General features: G+C 47.8%; 1 protein-coding gene across 1 annotated transcript in view; it reads left to right on the forward strand.

Annotated features, from left to right (window-relative positions):
* ARHGAP30 (Rho GTPase activating protein 30) overlaps positions 1-19,204 on the forward strand; it is a 334,666-nt gene that overhangs the window by 195,314 nt on the left and 120,148 nt on the right. The window contains exons 9-10 of the mRNA XM_073637244.1: positions 2,666-2,734; positions 3,490-3,999. Coding sequence (XP_073493345.1) covers positions 2,666-2,734; positions 3,490-3,999 — 579 coding nt within the window. The remainder of the gene's footprint in view (positions 1-2,665; positions 2,735-3,489; positions 4,000-19,204) is intronic.

Here is a 19,204-nt window from a genome sequence, read left to right on the forward strand (position 1 = left end):
TGTGTGATATATATCGGGATGCTGTGTGATATATATCGGGATGCTGTGTGATATATATCGGGATGCTGTGTGATATATCGGGATGCTGTGTGATATATATAGAGGTGTTGTGAGAGATATTGGGGTGTTGTGTGATATATATCGGGATGCTGTGTGATATATATTGGGATGCTGTGCGATATATATAGGGGTGTTGTGAGAGATATCGGGGTGTTGTGTGATATATACTGTATATAGGGATGCTGTGTGATATATATGGGGATGCTGTGTGATATATCGGGATGCTGTGTGATATATATAGAGTTGTTGTGAGAGATATTGGGACACTGTGTGATATATATTGGGATGCTGTTTGATATATCGGGATGCTGTGTGATATATATAGGGATGTTGTGAGAGATATCAAGGTGTTGTGTGATATATATCGGGATGCTATGTGATATATATAGGGGTGTTGTCATAGAAATATTAAGGAAAATATTAAGGATTTCTCTCTTCCCCTGAAACCACTCTTCACCCCCTCTCCCCTATAGTATTGGTAAGAGGAGAACAATCCACCATCTGTCTGTATGCAAATTAACACACACATGAGAAGTGCCTTGTAAGCAAATGCTAGCACAATTAAAATGCGAGGGTAGTGTCCACTGACGCAGGCCTGAGATAATTCACACCTGGGTGAGGTGGAAAACTCGTTTAGGCTTCAAACACGCTCACAATAACCAGAACATTTCCCAGCTGCAATATGCAGCCAGTCCAGAGCCAGTACGGAATATGGAATATCTAAAGTTCCATACTTATGATAATAATAGGACCCGTATTTTTAGTGGCAGGGTCAGCCAAGGAACAATATGCATCTTTTTCCGCAGCGGTACGCCCCTGCAGGAGCGGTAACGCAAAAGTACCAAATAACAGACCGCAGCTATATTGTGTGTGGTCTCTAGAGAAAGGTAAATTCATAATAGAAAATATGATACCACTTTCGGGCTTCTGCGGTGAACCTGCGATAAGTTATCATAGAAGCCAGCTATTTTAATAAAAATGTGAAGGCTGGAGTCCAGCCCACATGATGTCATTACAGGGGGGTGTGGGCAGGCCTCTTCCTTCGGAATAAAATACACAGCGGAAGGGAGGGGTCAGTATTCATTGCCAGGGGGATATAGATTCTATAAGCAACGGATCCCATTTGATAACGGTCAAATCAATAAGTGGGGCGCCCCCCCTTCAGCTATACTGAATCGTCTCTGCGATCTTATAGTAAGTTCTTCTTTAATCCTTATTATTTTGTGTAACTGCATATGTATTGTATTGTCTACTTTTGTAAAACCTTTTGTATATCTTTCCAAAACACCGCCTCCCTTTTGGATTAAATATAAAATTTAATAGTCCTGTTTCTTTTGTTCTGTAATCGTTCTCTCCCCCGAAGCCATATAAGCTACTAGAAAGCAGGCATCCGACCAGGCCTGTATTATATTTCAAACTCGGTCGGTGGTGGCAGCGAATAATAAAAAAGTGGGCTATCATGAAGCTGGCCGTGACAGTGGGGGGGCGTATACACATATTCCATGCATTGGAATCCGGAGGTGTGACGCCATACGCTCACTGCACACTTGCTGATACCTACGTAGTGAGTAAGCGGGATTGTGTGTGCACAAATCCCTGCTCAATCCTGACTGAGTGACGGCAGTGGTGGGGTATTGTGTGATCTCCCCGGTGTCGTCCCTGTGAACCCTGACAGGTGTAATGTGAGATATCGAGGTGTTGTGTGAGATATATAGGGGTATTGTGTGAGATATATATCGGGACGTTGTGTGATATACAGGTGCATCTCACTAAATTGGAATATCATCAAAAAGTTAATTTATTTTATTTTCAAGAACTGAAATAAATTCACTTTTTGATGATATTCTAATTTAGTGAGATGCACCTGTATATCGGGGTGTTGTGTGAGATATATAGGTGTGTTGTGTGATATATCATGGTGGCTCAGTGGTTAGCACTGCAGCCTTGCAGCGCTGGGGTCCTGGGTTCAAATCCCACCAAGGACAGCATCTGCCAGGTGTTTGTACGTTCTCATCGTGTTTGTGTGGGTTTCCTCCAGGTTCTCCGGTTTCCTCCCACATTCCAAAGAATGATAGGGAATGTAGATTGTGATCCCCGATGGGGACAGTGATAGTGTCTGTAAAGCGCTGTGGAATTAATGGTGCTATATACGTGAACAAAATAAATAAATATATATATATCGGGATATATTGTGCCTAGTTTGCCGTTTAGTTTTTGATATATTTGTTGCAACGATTTTTTACCCATGTTGGTTGGTTTTGAGAAGTTAACAGTTTTGTGATTTGGGACCAACCAGAAGAAGTCGGTTCCCGGAGACACCACACTCAGACTATGTGTGGATTTATTTCAGTTTTTGTGCAGTTTTCATTAAGGGTTGTGACTATCACAGTTGACACTGGTGGAAGGCTTTACCGTACTGTGTCCATGTGTTACACCGAGTCGTGAGCTCTCAGCCTGGAGACCACATTGGAGAATGGCCTGGATTTTTGGGTGGAGCAGGAGTGGGCCTGCCATGGCTTGGTTGTCATAAACACCAGAAGAGCATCGCTGACAACAATGTTTTTTATACTTTTAGAATCTAATCTTAAGATTTCTTATTTTGCAGATGGAAAAATGAGTCTGCGTCCAGCCAAGAGCATGGATTCCCTGAGCTCGGTCCCTCACACAACACACGGTGAGAAGAGACTTCTTTATATTTTGTCGTGGAAGATTAGCAAGAAGATTTTATCTGAAAGGGCTATCACTTCCTGAGGGGCTCAATGTCAAACATCTCCAAGCTGCAACGTCAGATAAATTACCAAGCCCCAGACCCCAAAAATATCTGTTTAACCAACTAAAATATTCAATGCTAGATCAAATACCAACCAAGCTTGCCACCGTGATCCACCCTCTGCACGCCAGTCCATAGCCCACATTACTAGGACTGGTGGAAGCAGATCGTTGGCGTGATCTACACGAGATATATCACCATGGATCATTTGTCCCACCAATGTTGGGTCAGTAGATCAAAACTCCAACAACAACTAGCTCATGTATAATAATCAGTAATAACGCGCGTCTTGCCGGGAGGCCGTGGATAGAAGATAACAAATCTATAAAATAACGTAAATTTTCAGCAAGCTTCACATGTAATACATTTCTATGGATTTCTATGGATGCCAACTCCATCCAAAACTCCTGTGAGTCCATAACTCTGGCTCCATCACTGATCCCAAAACTCTGATTACACTACCCCTGATCTCACGACACTAACTACACAGACCCAGATGCCACATCTCTGACTGCCCTGCCTGATTTTTGCCGATTTGCCCCAGTTTTTTCCTTGTACATTACAGAGAAAGTAGAGAAAGAGCCCCCATGATAAGCATTAATAGCGAAGAACATTTCTAGCATCTTATCTTAACACTGATGTCTTTCTTTCCATCACAGCCAATGATTTGGAACAGAATGGTTCATCATTACGATCTCCCAGAAACCAACTCTCTCTCCGAAGGGAAAGTCTTGATTCTCCATCCAAAGATGAGAATGTTGAGTTTATGTTCTTGGATCCTGAAGAGCAGTCACATTCGATATACACAAATGATGTGGAGTATGAAGAAGAAGGACAAGCCAAGTCAGAGCCCACAACACCAAAATCAGGAAGGTCTTCAACAACAGGGAACCCACCAGGTCGTTCACCTAAATCTAATCTGAGCCGGGCGGAGAAGTGTGTGGGAGTCCACATCTCTGGACCCTTCTCTGTCACTCTCCCCTTTCATATTACATCCAATTTATCTCGTCTGACCAGAGGGATGGAGTGTCCAGGACTCAACATGATGGCTCCAAACAGAAGCTCCGAGAAGTTCTCCTCACTCGATGGGAAACCGTCCTCGGAGCCTGATGACACCAATAGACTGGGAGCGAGAGAAGTTTCCGCCAACGAAATAGACAATCCTGCCGGTAAATATATATATGTACAAAGAGAGTCTGAACTGGACTTCATTGGGTCCCATACTTCTGAAAGTCCAGTCGGGAATAAGTCATTTCTAATTATCCAGCGTCAGTAGTATTATCCGTTAGATGTCGCCTCCTATAGAGGACAGATGACCAATAAGCTCCACCCAGGGAGGAAATGATGCATCATGGGACAATTATAAATGTTTACATAGGGCATCATTGTCATCTCTACCATACACTCACATTAGGGTACATCACTGGGACTAGCTGCAGATTAATGGGAATACCCTAGCGGCTAGGCTTAGGCAATATCCTAGCGGCTAGGCTTAGGAAATACCCTAGCGGCTAGGCTTAGGCAATACCCTAGCGGCTAGGCTTAGGCAATACCCTAGCGGCTAGGCTTAGGCAATACCCTAGTGACTAGGCTTAGGCAATACCCTAGCGGCTAGGCTTAGGCAATACCCTAGCGGCTAGGCTTAGGCAATACCCTAGCGGCTAGGCATAGGCAATACCCTAGCGACTAAACGTAGGCAATACCCTAGCGGCTAAGTTTAGGCAATACCTTAGCGGCTAGGCTTAGGCAATACTCTAGTGGCTAGGCTTAGGCAATACCCTAGCGGCTAGGTTTAGGCAATACCCTAGCGGCTAGGCTTAGGCAATACCCTAGCGGCTAGGCTTAGGCAATACCCTAGTGACTAGGCTTAGGCAATACCCTAGCGGCTAGGCTTAGGCAATACCCTAGCGGCTAGGCTTAGGCAATACCCTAGCGGCTAGGCATAGGCAATACCCTAGCGACTAAACGTAGGCAATACCCTAGCGGCTAAGTTTAGGCAATACCTTAGCGGCTAGGCTTAGGCAATACTCTAGTGGCTAGGCTTAGGCAATACCCTAGCGGCTAGGTTTAGGCAATACCCTAGCGACTAAGCTTAGGCAATACCATAGCGGCTAAGTTTAGGCAATTCCCTAGCGGCTAGGCTTAGGCAATACCCTAGCGGCTAGGCTTAGGCAATACCCTAGCGGCTACGTTTAGGCAATACCCTAGCGGCTAAGCTTAAGCAATACCTTAGCGGCTAGGCTTAGGCAATACCCTAGCGGCTAGGCTTAGGCAATACCCTAGCGGCTAGGTTTAGGCCATACCCTACCAGTTAGGCTTAGGTAATACCCTAGTGGCTAGGCTTAGGTAATAACGTAGCGGCTAGGCTTAGGTAATACCGTTGCGGCTAGACTTAGCTAATACCCTAGCAGCTAGGCTTAGGTAATACCCTAGCAGCTAGGCTTAGGTAATACCCTAGCGGCTATGCTTAGGTAATACCCTAGCGGCTAGGCTTAGGCAATACCCTAGCGGCTAGATTTAGGCAATACCCTAGCGACTAGGTTTAGGCAATACCCTAGCGGCTAGGTTTAAACAGTACCCTAGCCACGAGGCTTAGGCAATACCCTAGCGGTAAGCTTAGGCAATATCCTAGCAGCTAGGCTTAGATAATACCCTAGCGGCTAGGTTTAGGCAATACCTTAGTGGCTAGGCTTAGGCAATACCCTAGCGGCTAAGCCTAGGGAATACTCTAGCGGCTAAGCTTAGGCAATACCCTAGCAGCTAGGTCTAGGTAATATCCTAGCGGCTAGGCTTAGGCAATACCCTAGCGGCTAGGCTTAGGCAATACCCTACCTGGTTAGGCTTGAGCAATACCCTAGTGGCTAGGCTTAAGCAATACCCTACAGGTTAGGCGTAGGGAATAATCCAGCGGCCAGGCTTAGACAATACCCTAGTGGCTAGGCTTAGGCAATACCCTACTGGTTAGGCTTAGGCAATACCCTACTGGTTAGGCTTAGGTAATACCCTAGCGGCTAGGCTTAGCTAATATCCTAGCGGCTAGGCTTAGGCAATACCTTAGCGGCTAGGCTTAGGCAATACCCTAAAGGCTAAGCTTAGGCAATACCCTAGCGGCTAAGCTTAGGAAATACCCTAGCGGCTAGGCTTACGTAATACCCTAGCGGCTAGGCCTAGGTAATACCCTGGCGACTAGGTTTAGGCAATACCCTGGCGGCTAGGCTTAGGTAATACCCTGGCGGCTAAGCTTAGGCAATACCCTAGCGGCTAAGCTTAGGAAATACCCTAGCGGCTAGGCTTATTTAATACCCTAGCGGCTAGGCTTAGGCAATACCCTAGCCGCAAGGATTAGGCAATACCCTAGAGGCTAAGCTTAGGCAATACCCTAGCTGCAAGGATTAGGCAATACCTTAGCGGCTAATCTTAGGCAATACCCTAGCGGCTAGGCTTAGCTAATATCCTAGTGGCTAGGCTTAGGCAATACCCTAGCGCCTAGGCTTAGGTAATACCCTAGCGGCTAGTCTTAGGCAATACCCTAGCGGCTAGGCTTAGGCAATACCCTAGCGGCTAGGCTTAGGCAATACCCTAGCGGCTAGGCTTAGGCAATACCCTAGCGGCTAGGCTTAGGCAATACCCTAGCGGCTAGGCTTAGGCAATACCCTAGCGGCTAGGCTTAGGCAATACCCTAGCGGCTAGGCTTAGGCAATACCCTAGCGGCTAGGCTTAGGCAATACCCTAGCGGCTAGGCTTAGGCAATACCCTAGCTGCTGTTTGGGCTAACCTACTGTGTTTAAATATCTATATTTCCATACACAGCCATTCATAAAGTCCACAGCCAGCTAAATGCCAAGCAATCACCCTAAAAGGGCAACACCTCGAGGACGACCAGCAGATCCCGACTAAAGGGGGTGGAGGAAAATCCCATACACAAAACTGACAGCCCAGCACGTCTCTGTATATTATAGGAGGACCGAGCTGTCACTCACAATGCTGACAGCCCAGCACGTCTCTGTATATTATAGGAGGACCGAGCTGTCACTCACAATGCTGACAGCCCAGCACGTCTCTGTATATTATAGGAGGACCGAGCTGTCACTCACAATGCTGACAGCCCAGCAAGACTCAGTATATTATAGGAGGAGCGAGCTGTCACTCACAATGCTGACAGCCCAGCACGTCTCTGTATATTATAGGAGGACCGAGCTGTCACTCACAATGCTGACAGCCCAGCACGTCTCTGTACATTATAGGAGGACGGAGCTGTCACTCACAATGCTGACAGTCCAGCACGTCTCTGTATATTATAGGAGGACCGAGCTGTCACTCATAATGCTGACAGTCCAGCAAGTCTCTGTATATTATAGGAGGACCGAGCTGTCACTCACAATGCTGACAGCCCAGCAAGTCTCTGTATATTATAGGAGGACCGAGCTGTCACTCACAATGCTGACAACCCAGCAAGTCTCTGTATATTATAGGAGGACCGAGCTGTCACTCACAATGCTGACAGTCCATCACGTCTCTGTATATTATAGGAGGACCGAGCTGTCACTCACAATGCTGACAGTCCAGCACGTCTCTGTATATTATAGGAGGACATAGCTGTCACTCACAATGCTGACAGCCCAGCACGTCTCTGTATATTATAGGAGGACTGAGCTGTCACTCACAATACTGACAGCCCAGCACGTCTCTGTATATTATAGGAGGACTGAGCTGTCACTCACAATACTGACAGCCCAGCACGTCTCTGTATATTATAGGAGGACCGAGCTGTCACTCACAATGCTGACAGTCCAGCACGTCTCTGTATATTATAGGAGGACATAGCTGTCACTCACAATGCTGACAGTCCAGCACGTCTCTGTATATTATAGGAGGACATAGCTGTCACTCACAATGCTGACAGCCCAGCACGTCTCTGTATATTATAGGAGGACTGAGCTGTCACTCACAATACTGACAGCCCAGCACGTCTCTGTATATTATAGGAGGACTGAGCTGTCACTCACAATACTGACAGCCCAGCACGTCTCTGTATATTATAGGAGGACCGAGCTGTCACTCACAATGCTGACAGCCCAGCACGTCTCTGTATATTATAGTAGGACCGAGCTGTCACTCACAATGCTGACAGTCCAGCACGTCTCTGTATATTATAGGAGGACGGAGCTGTCACTCACAATGCTGACAGCCCAGCACGTCTCTGTATATTATAGGAGGACAGAGCTGTCACTCACACTGCTGACAGTCCAGCACGTCTCTGTATATTATAGGAGGACCGAGCTGTCACTCACAATGCTGACAGCCCAGCACGTCTCTGTATATTATAGGAGGACCGAGCTGTCACTCACAATGCTGACAGCCCAGCACGTCTCTGTATATTATAGGAGGGCCGAGCTGTCACTCACAATGCTGACAGTCCAGCACGTCTCTGTATATTATAGGAGGACCGAGCTGTCACTCAAAATGCTGACAGTCCAGCACGTCTCTGTATATTATAGGAGGACCGAGCTGTCACTCAAAATGCTGACAGCCCAGCACGTCTCTGTATATTATAGGAGGACGGAGCTGTCACTCACTATGCTGACAGTCCAGCACGTCTCTGTATATTATAGGAGGACGGAGCTGTCACTCACAATGCTGACAGCCCAGCACGTCTCTGTATATTATAGGAGGACAGAGCTGTCACTCACACTGCTGACAGTCCAGCACGTCTCTGTATATTATAGGAGGACCGAGCTGTCACTCACAATGCTGACAGCCCAGCACGTCTCTGTATATTATAGGAGGACCGAGCTGTCACTCACAATGCTGACAGCCCAGCACGTCTCTGTATATTATAGGAGGGCCGAGCTGTCACTCACAATGCTGACAGTCCAGCACGTCTCTGTATATTATAGGAGGACCGAGCTGTCACTCAAAATGCTGACAGTCCAGCACGTCTCTGTATATTATAGGAGGACCGAGCTGTCACTCAAAATGCTGACAGCCCAGCACGTCTCTGTATATTATAAGAGGACCAAGCTGTCACTCACAATGCTGACTGCCCAGCACGTCTCTGTATATTATAGGAGGACGGAGCTGTCACTCACAATGCTGACAGCCCAGCACGTCTCTGTATATTATAGGAGGACGGAGCTGTCACTCACAATGCTGACAGCCCAGCACGTCTCTGTATATTATAGGAGGGCCGAGCTGTCACTCACAATGCTGACAGTCCAGCACGTCTCTGTATATTATAGGAGGACCGAGCTGTCACTCAAAATGCTGACAGCCCAACACGTCTCTGTATAGTATAGGAGGACCGAGCTGTCACTCACAATGCTGACAGCCCAGCACGTCTCTGTATATTATAGGAGGACGGAGCTGTCACTCACAATGCTGACAGCCCAGCTCGTCTCTGTATATTATAGGAGGATGGAGCTGTTACTCACAATGCTGACAGCCCAGCACTTCTCTGTATATTATAGGAGGACCGAGCTGTCACTCACAATGCTGACTGCCCAGCACTTCTCTGTATATTATAGGAGGACCGAGCTGTCACTCACAATGCTGACAGCCCAGCACGTCTCTGTATATTATAAGAGGACCAAGCTGTCACTCACAATGCTGACAGCCCAGCACGTCTCTGTATATTATAGGAGGACCGAGCTGTCACTCACAATGCTGACAGCCCAGCACGTCTCTGTATATTATAAGAGGACCAAGCTGTCACTCACAATGCTGACAGCCCAGCACGTCTCTGTATATTATAGGAGGACCAAGCTGTCACTCACAATGCTGACAGTCCAGCACGTCTCTGTATATTATAGGAGGACTGAGCTGTCACTCACAATGCTGACAGCCCAGCACGTCTCTGTATATTATAGGAGGACGGAGCTGTCACTCACAATGCTGACAGCCCAGCACGTCTCTGTATATTATAGGAGGACCGAGCTGTCACTCACAATGCTGACAGTCCAGCACGTCTCTGTATATTATAGGAGGACCGAGCTGTCACTCACAATGCTGACAGCCCAGCACGTCTCTGTATATTATAGGAGGACGGAGCTGTCACTCACAATGCTGACAGCCCAGCACGTCTCTGTATATTATAGGAGGACGGAGCTGTCACTCACAATGCTGACAGTCCAGAACGTCTCTGTATATTATAGTAGGACCGAGCTGTAACTCAAAATGCTGACAGTCCAGCACGTCTCTGTATATTATAGGAGGACCGAGCTGTCACTCAAAATGCTGACAGCCCAGCACGTCTCTGTATATTATAGGAGGACCGAGCTGTCACTCACACTGCTGACAGTCCAGCACGTCTCTGTATATTATAGGAGGACCGAGCTGTCACTCACAATGCTGACAGTCCAGCAAGTCTCTGTATATTATAGGAGGACGGAGCTGTCACTCACAATGCTGACAGCCCAGCATGTCTCTATATATTATAGGAGGAGCGAGCTGTCACTTAAAATGCAGACAGTCCAGCACGTCTCTGTATATTATAGCAGGACCGAGCTGTCACTCACAATGCTGACAGCCCAGCACGTCTCTGTATAATATAGGAGGACCAAGCTGTCACTCACAATGCTGACAGTCCAGTAAGTCTCTGTATATTATAGGAGGACCGAACTGTCACTCACAATACTGACAGCCCAGCACGTCTCTGTATATTATAGGAGGACGGAGCTGTCACTCACAATGCTGACAGCCCAGCACGTCTCTGTATATTATAGGAGGAGCGAGCTGTCACTCACAATGCTGACAGCCCAGCACGTCTCTGTATATTATAGGAGGACCGAGCTGTCACTCACAATGCTGACAGCCCAGCACGTCTCTGTATATTATAGGAGGAGCGAGCTGTCACTCACAATGCTGACAGCCCAGCACGTCTCTGTATATTATAGGAGGACCGAGCTGTCACTCACAATGCTGACAGCCCAGCATGTCTCTGTATATTATAGGAGGACCGAGCTGTCACTCAAAATGCTGACAGCCCAGCACATCTCTGTATATTATAGAAGGACCGAGCGGTCACTCACAGTGCTGACAGTCCAGCAAGTCTCTGTATATTATAGGAGGACGGAGCTGTCACTCTCAATACTGACAGCCCAGTCTCTGTATATTACAGAAGGACCGAGCTGTCACTCACAATGCTGACAGCCCAGCACGTCTCTGTATATTACAGAAGGACCGAGCTGTCACTCACAATGCTGACAGCCCAGCACGTCTCTGTATATTATAGGAGGACGGAGCTGTGACTCACAATACTGACAGCCCAGCACGTCTCTGTATATTATAGGAGGACAGAGCTGTCACTCACAATGCTGACAGCCCAGCACGTCTCTGTTTATTATAGGAGGACCGAGCTGTCTCTCACAGTGCTGACAGTCCAGCACGTCTCTGTATATTATAGGAGGAACGAGCTGTCTCTCACAGTGCTGACAGTCCAGCACGTCTCTGTATATTATAGGAGGACAGAGCTGTCACTCACAATGCTGACAGCCCAGCATGTCTCTGTATATTATAGGAGGAACGAGCTGTCTCTCACAGTGCTGACAGTCCAGCACGTCTCTGTATATTATAGGAGGACAGAGCTGTCACTCACAATGCTGACAGCTCAGCACGTCTCTGTATATTATAGGAGGAACGAGCTGTCTCTCACAGTGCTGACAGTCCAGCACGTCTCTGTATATTATAGGAGGACAGAGCTGTCACTCACAATGCTGACAGCCCAGCACGTCTCTGTTTATTATAGGAGGACCGAGCTGTCTCTCACAGTGCTGACAGTCCAGCACGTCTCTGTATATTATAGGAGGAACGAGCTGTCACTCACAATGCTGACAGCCAGCACGTCTCTGTATATTATAGGAGGACCGAGCTGTCACTCACAATGCTGACAGCCCAGCACGTCTCTGTATATTATAGGAGGACATAGCTGTCACTCAAAATGCTGACAGTCCAGCACGTCTCTGTATATTATAGGAGGAGCGAGCTGTCACTCACAATGCTGACAGTCCAGCACGTCTCTGTATATTATAGGAGGACCGAGCTGTCACTCACAATGCTGACAGTCCAGCACGTCCCTGTATATTATAGGAGGAGCGAGCTGTCACTCACAATGCTGACAGTCCAGCACGTCTCTGTATATTATAGGAGGAGCGAGCTGTCACTCACAATGCTGACAGTCCAGCACGTCTCTGTATATTATAGGAGGAGCGAGCTGTCACTCACAATGCTGACAGTCCAGCACGTCTCTGTATATTATAGGAGGAGCGAGCTGTCACTCACAATGCTGACAGTCCAGCACGTCTCTGTATATTATAGGAGGAGCGAGCTGTCACTCACAATGCTGACAGTCCAGCACGTCTCTGTATATTATAGGAGGAGCGAGCTGTCACTCACAATGCTGACAGCCTAGCACGTCTCTGTATATTATAGGAGTACATAGCTGTCACTCACAATGCTGACAGCCCAGCACGTCTCTGTATATTATAGGAGGACGGAGCTGTCACTCACAATGCTGACAGTCCAGAACGTCTCTGTATATTATAGGAGGACCGAGCTGTCACTCACAATGCTGACAGCCCAGCACGTCTCTGTATATTATAGGAGGACCGAGATGTCACTCACAATGCTGACAGCCCAGCACGTCTCTGTATATTATAGGATGATGGCGCTGTCACTCACAATGCTGACAGCCCAGCACGTCTCTGTATATTATAGGAGGATGAAGCTGTCACTCACAATGCTGACAGCCCAGCACGTCTCTGTATATTATAGGAGGACCGAGCTGTCACTCACAATGCTGACAGTCCAGCACGTCTCTGTATATTATAGGAGGACCGAGCTGTCACTCACAATACTGACAGCCCAGCACGTCTCTGTATATTATAGGAGGATGGAGCTGTCACTCACAATGCTGACAGCCCAGCACGTCTCTGTATATTATAGGAGGACCGAGATGTCACTCACAATGCTGACAGCCCAGCACGTCTCTGTATATTATAGGATGATGGCGCTGTCACTCACAATGCTGACAGCCCAGCACGTCTCTGTATATTATAGGAGGATGAAGCTGTCACTCACAATGCTGACAGTCCAGCACGTCTCTGTATATTATAGGAGGACGGAGCTGTCACTCACAATGCTGACAGCCCAGCACGTCTCTGTATATTATAGGAGGACCGAGCTGTCACTCACAATGCTGACAGCCCAGCACGTCTCTGTATATTATAGGATGATGGCGCTGTCACTCACAATGCTGACAGCCAAACACGTCTCTGTATATTATAGGAGGACCGAGCTGTCACTCACAATGCTGACAGTCCAGCACGTCTCTGTATATTATAGGAGGATGAAGCTGTCACTCACAATGCTGACAGTCCAGCACGTCTCTGTATATTATAGGAGGACGGAGCTGTCACTCACAATGCTGACAGCCCAGCACGTCTCTGTATATTATAGGAGGACCGAGCTGTCACTCACAATGCTGACAGTCCATCACGTCTCTGTATATTATAGGAGGACCGAGCTGTCACTCACAATACTGACAGCCCAGTACGTCTCTGTATATTATAGGAGGACCGAGCTGTCACTCACAATACTGACAGCCCAGCACGTCTCTGTATATTATAGGAGGACCGAGCTGTCACTCACAATACTGACAGCCCAGTACGTCTCTGTATATTATAGGAGGACCGAGCTGTCACTCACAATGCTGACAGTCCATCACGTCTCTGTATATTATAGGAGGACCGAGCTGTCACTCACAATACTGACAGCCCAGTACGTCTCCGTATATTATAGGAGGATGAAGCTGTCACTCACAATGCTGACAGCCCAGTACGTCTCTGTATATTATAGGAGGACCGAACTGTCACTCACAATGCTGACAGCCCAGCATGTCTCTGTATATTATAGGAGGGCCGAGCTGTCACTCACAATGCTGACAGTCCAGCACGTCTCTGTATATTATATGAGGGCCGAGCTGTCACTCACAATGCTGACATTCTAGCACGTCTCTGTATATTATAGGAGGACCGAGCTGTCACTCACAATGCTGACAGCCCAGCACGTCTCTGTATATTATAGGAGAACCAAGCTGTCACTCACAACGCTGACAGCCCAGCACGTCTCTGTATATTATAGGAGGACGGAGCTGTCACTCACAATGCTGACAGCCCAGCACGTCTCTTTATATTATAGGAGGACGGAGCTGTCACTCACAATGCTGACAGCCCAGCACGTCTCTGTATATTATAGGAGGACATAGCTGTCACTCACAATGCTGACAGCCCAGCACGTCTCTGTATATTATAGGAGAACCAAGCTGTCACTCACAACGCTGACAGCCCAGCACGTCTCTGTATATTATAGGAGGACGGAGCTGTCACTCACAATGCTGACAGCCCAGCACGTCTCTTTATATTATAGGAGGACGGAGCTGTCACTCACAATGCTGACAGCACAGCACGTCTCTGTATATTATATGAGGGCCGAGCTGTGACTCACAATGCTGACAGTCCAGCACGTCTCTGTATATTATAGGAGGACCGAGCTGTCACTCACAATGCTGACAGTCCAGCACGTCTCTGCATATTATAGGACTGAGCTGTCACTCATAATGCTGACAGCCCAGCACGTCTCTGTATATTATAGGAGGACCAAGCTGTCACTTACAATGCTGACAGCCCAGCACGTCTCTGTATATTATAGGAGGACGGAGGTGTCACTCACAATGCTGACAGCCCAGCACGTCTCTGTATATTATAGGAGAACGGAGCTGTCACTCACAATGCTGACAGCCCAGCACATCTCTGTATATTATAGGAGGACATAGCTGTCACTCACAATGCTGACAACTCAGCACGTCTCTGTATATTATAGGAGGACCGAGCTGTCACTCAAAATGCTGACAGCCCAGCACATCTCTGTATATTATAGGAGGACCGAGCTGTCACTCACAATGCTGACAGCCCAGCACGTCTCTGTATATTATAGGAGGACCGAGCTGTCACTCACAATGCTGACAGCCCAGCACGTCTCTGTATATTATAGGAGGACCGAGCTGTCACTCACAATGCTGACAGCACAGCACGTCTCTGTATATTATATGAGGGCCGAGCTGTGACTCACAATGCTGACAGTCCAGCACGTCTCTGTATATTATAGGAGGACCGAGCTGTCACTCACAATGCTGACAGCCCAGCACGTCTCTGTATATTATAGGAGGACCGAGCTGTCACTCACAATGCTGACAGCCCAGCACGTCTCTGTATATTATAGGAGGACATAGCTGTCACTCACAATGCTGACAGCCCAGCACGTCTCTGTATATTATAGGAGGACCGAGCTGTCACTCACAATGCTGACAGCCCAGCACGTCTCTGTATATTATAGGAGGACCGAGCTGTCACTCACAATGCTGACAGCCCAGCACGTCTCTGTATATTATAGGAGGACCGAGCTGTCACTCAAAATGCTGACAGCCCAGCGCATCTCTGTATATTATAGGAGGACCGAGCTGTCACTCACAATGCTGACAGCCCAGCACGTCTCTGTATATTATAGGAGGAGCGAGCTGTCACTCACAATGCTGACAGCCCAGCACGTCTCTGTATATTATAGGAGGACCGAGCTGTCACTCACAATGCTGACAGCCCAGCACGTCTCTGTATATTATAGGAGGGCCGAGCTGTCACTCACAATGCTGACAGTCCAGCACGTCTCTGTATATTATAGGAGGACCGAGCTGTCCCTCAAAATGCTGACAGTCCAGCACGTCTCTGTATATTATAGGAGGGCCGAGCTGTCACTCACAATGCTGACAGTCCAGCACGTCTCTGTATATTATAGGAGGATGGAGCAGTCACTCACAACGCTGACAGCCCAGCACGTCTCTGTATATTATAGGAGGACCGAGCTGTCACTCACAATGCTGACAGCTCAGCATGTCTCTGTATATTATAGGAGGACCGAGCTGTCACTCAAAATGCTGACAGCCCAGCACGTCTCTGTATATTATAAGAGGACCAAGCTGTCACTCACAATGCTGACTGCTCAGCACATCTCAGTATATTATAGGAGGACCGAGCTGTCACTCACAATACTCACAGCCCAGCACGTCTCTGTATATTATAGGAGGACCGAGCTGTCACTCACAATGCTGACAGCCCAGCACGTCTCTGTATATTATAGGAGGACCGAACTGTCACTCACAATGCTGACAGGCCAGCACGTCTCTGTATATTATAGGAGAACAGAGCTGTCACTCACAATGCTGACAGCCCAGCACGTCTCTGTATATTATAGGAGGACATAGCTGTCACTCAAAATGCTGACAGTCCAGCACGTCTCTGTATATTATAGGAGGAGCGAGCTGTCACTCACAATGCTGACAGTCCAGCACGTCTCTGTATATTATAGGAGGACCGAGCTGTCACTCACAATGCTGACAGTCCAGCACGTTCCTGTATATTATAGGAGGAGCGAGCTGTCACTCACAATGCTGACAGTCCAGCACGTCTCTGTATATTATAGGAGGAGCGAGCTGTCACTCACAATGCTGACAGTCCAGCACGTCTCTGTATATTATAGGAGGAGCGAGCTGTCACTCACAATGCTGACAGTCCAGCACGTCTCTGTATATTATAGGAGGAGCGAGCTGTCACTCACAATGCTGACAGTCCAGCAAGTCTCTGTATATTATAGGAGGAGCGAGCTGTCACTCACAATGCTGACAGTCCAGCACGTCTCTGTATATTATAGGAGGAGCGAGCTGTCACTCACAATGCTGACAGCCTAGCACGTCTCTGTATATTATAGGAGTACATAGCTGTCACTCACAATGCTGACAGCCCAGCACGTCTCTGTATATTATAGGAGGACGGAGCTGTCACTCACAATGCTGACAGTCCAGAACGTCTCTGTATATTATAGGAGGACCGAGCTGTCACTCACAATGCTGACAGCCCAGCACGTCTCTGTATATTATAGGAGGACCGAGATGTCACTCACAATGCTGACAGCCCAGCACGTCTCTGTATATTATAGGATGATGGCGCTGTCACTCACAATGCTGACAGCCCAACACGTCTCTGTATATTATAGGAGGACCGAGCTGTCATTCACAATGCTGACAGCCCAGCACGTCTCTGTATATTATAGGAGGATGAAGCTGTCACTCACAATGCTGACAGTCCAGCACGTCTCTGTATATTATAGGAGGACGGAGCTGTCACTCACAATGCTGACAGCCCAGCACGTCTCTGTATATTATAGGAGGACCGAGCTGTCACTCACAATGCTGACAGCCCAGCACGTCTCTGTATATTATAGGATGATGGCGCTGTCACTCACAATGCTGACAGCCCAACACGTCTCTGTATATTATAGGAGGACCGAGCTGTCACTCACAATGCTGACAGTCCAGCACGTCTCTGTATATTATAGGAGGATGAAGCTGTCACTCACAATGCTGACAGTCCAGCACGTCTCTGTATATTATAGGAGGACGGAGCTGTCACTCACAATGCTGACAGCCCAGCACGTCTCTGTATATTATAGGAGGACCGAGCTGTCACTCACAATGCTGACAGTCCATCACGTCTCTGTATATTATAGGAGGACCGAGCTGTCACTCACAATACTGACAGCCCAGTACGTCTCTGTATATTATAGGAGGACCGAGCTGTCACTCACAATACTGACAGCCCAGCACGTCTCTGTATATTATAGGAGGACCGAGCTGTCACTCACAATACTGACAGCCCAGTACGTCTCTGTATATTATAGGAGGACCGAGCTGTCACTCACAATACTGACAGCCCAGTACGTCTCTGTATATTATAGGAGGACCGAGCTGTCACTCACAATGCTGACAGCCCAGTACGTCTCCGTATATTATAGGAGGATGAAGCTGTCACTCACAATGCTGACAGCCCAGTACGTCTCTGTATATTATAGGAGGACCGAGCTGTCACTCACAATGCTGACAGCCCAGTACGTCTCCGTATATTATAGGAGGATGAAGCTGTCACTCACAATGCTGACAGCCCAGTACGTCTCTGTATATTATAGGAGGACCGAGCTGTCACTCACAATGCTGACAGTCCAGCACGTCTCTGTATATTATAGGAGGATGAAGCTGTCACTCACAATGCTGACAGTCCAGCACGTCTCTGTATATTATAGGAGGACGGAGCTGTCACTCACAATGCTGACAGCCCAGCACGTCTCTGTATATTATAGGAGGACCGAGCTGTCACTCACAATGCTGACAGTCCATCACGTCTCTGTATATTATAGGAGGACCGAGCTGTCACTCACAATACTGACAGCCCAGTACGTCTCTGTATATTATAGGAGGACCGAGCTGTCACTCACAATACTGACAGCCCAGCACGTCTCTGTATATTATAGGAGGACCGAGCTGTCACTCACAATACTGACAGCCCAGTACGTCTCCGTATATTATAGGAGGATGAAGCTGTCACTCACAATGCTGACAGCCCAGTACGTCTCTGTATATTATAGGAGGACCGAACTGTCACTCACAATGCTGACAGCCCAGCATGTCTCTGTATATTATAGGAGGGCCGAGCTGTCACTCACAATGCTGACAGTCCAGCACGTCTCTGTATATTATATGAGGGCCGAGCTGTCACTCACAATGCTGACATTCTAGCACGTCTCTGTATATTATAGGAGGACCGAGCTGTCACTCACAATGCTGACAGCCCAGCACGTCTCTGTATATTATAGGAGAACCAAGCTGTCACTCACAACGCTGACAGCCCAGCACGTCTCTGTATATTATAGGAGGACGGAGCTGTCACTCACAATGCTGACAGCCCAGCACGTCTCTTTATATTATAGGAGGACGGAGCTGTCACTCACAATGCTGACAGCACAGCACGTCTCTGTATATTATATGAGGGCCGAGCTGTGACTCACAATGCTGACAGTCCAGCACGTCTCAGTATATTATAGGAGGACCGAGCTGTCACTCACAATACTCACAGCCCAGCACGTCTCTGTATATTATAGGAGGACCGAGCTGTCACTCACAATGGTGACAGCCCAGCACGTCTCTGTATATTATAGGAGGACCGAACTGTCACTCACAATGCTGACAGGCCAGCACGTCTCTGTATATTATAGGAGAACAGAGCTGTCACTCACAATGCTGACAGCCCAGCACGTCTCTGTTTATTATAGGAGGAGCGAGCTGTCACTCACAATGCTGACAGTCCAGCATGTCCCTGTATATTATAGGAGGACCGAACTGTCACTCACAATGCTGACAGTCCAGAACGTCTCTGTATATTATAGGAGAACAGAGCTGTCACTCACAATGCTGACAGCCCAGCACGTCTCTGTATATTA

The sequence above is a fragment of the Phyllobates terribilis genome, unplaced genomic scaffold (assembly GCF_046119375.1).
Source record: "Phyllobates terribilis strain yellow unplaced genomic scaffold, ASM4611937v1 Scaffold_6__1_contigs__length_29720123, whole genome shotgun sequence".
Taxonomy (NCBI): Eukaryota; Metazoa; Chordata; class Amphibia; order Anura; family Dendrobatidae; genus Phyllobates; species Phyllobates terribilis.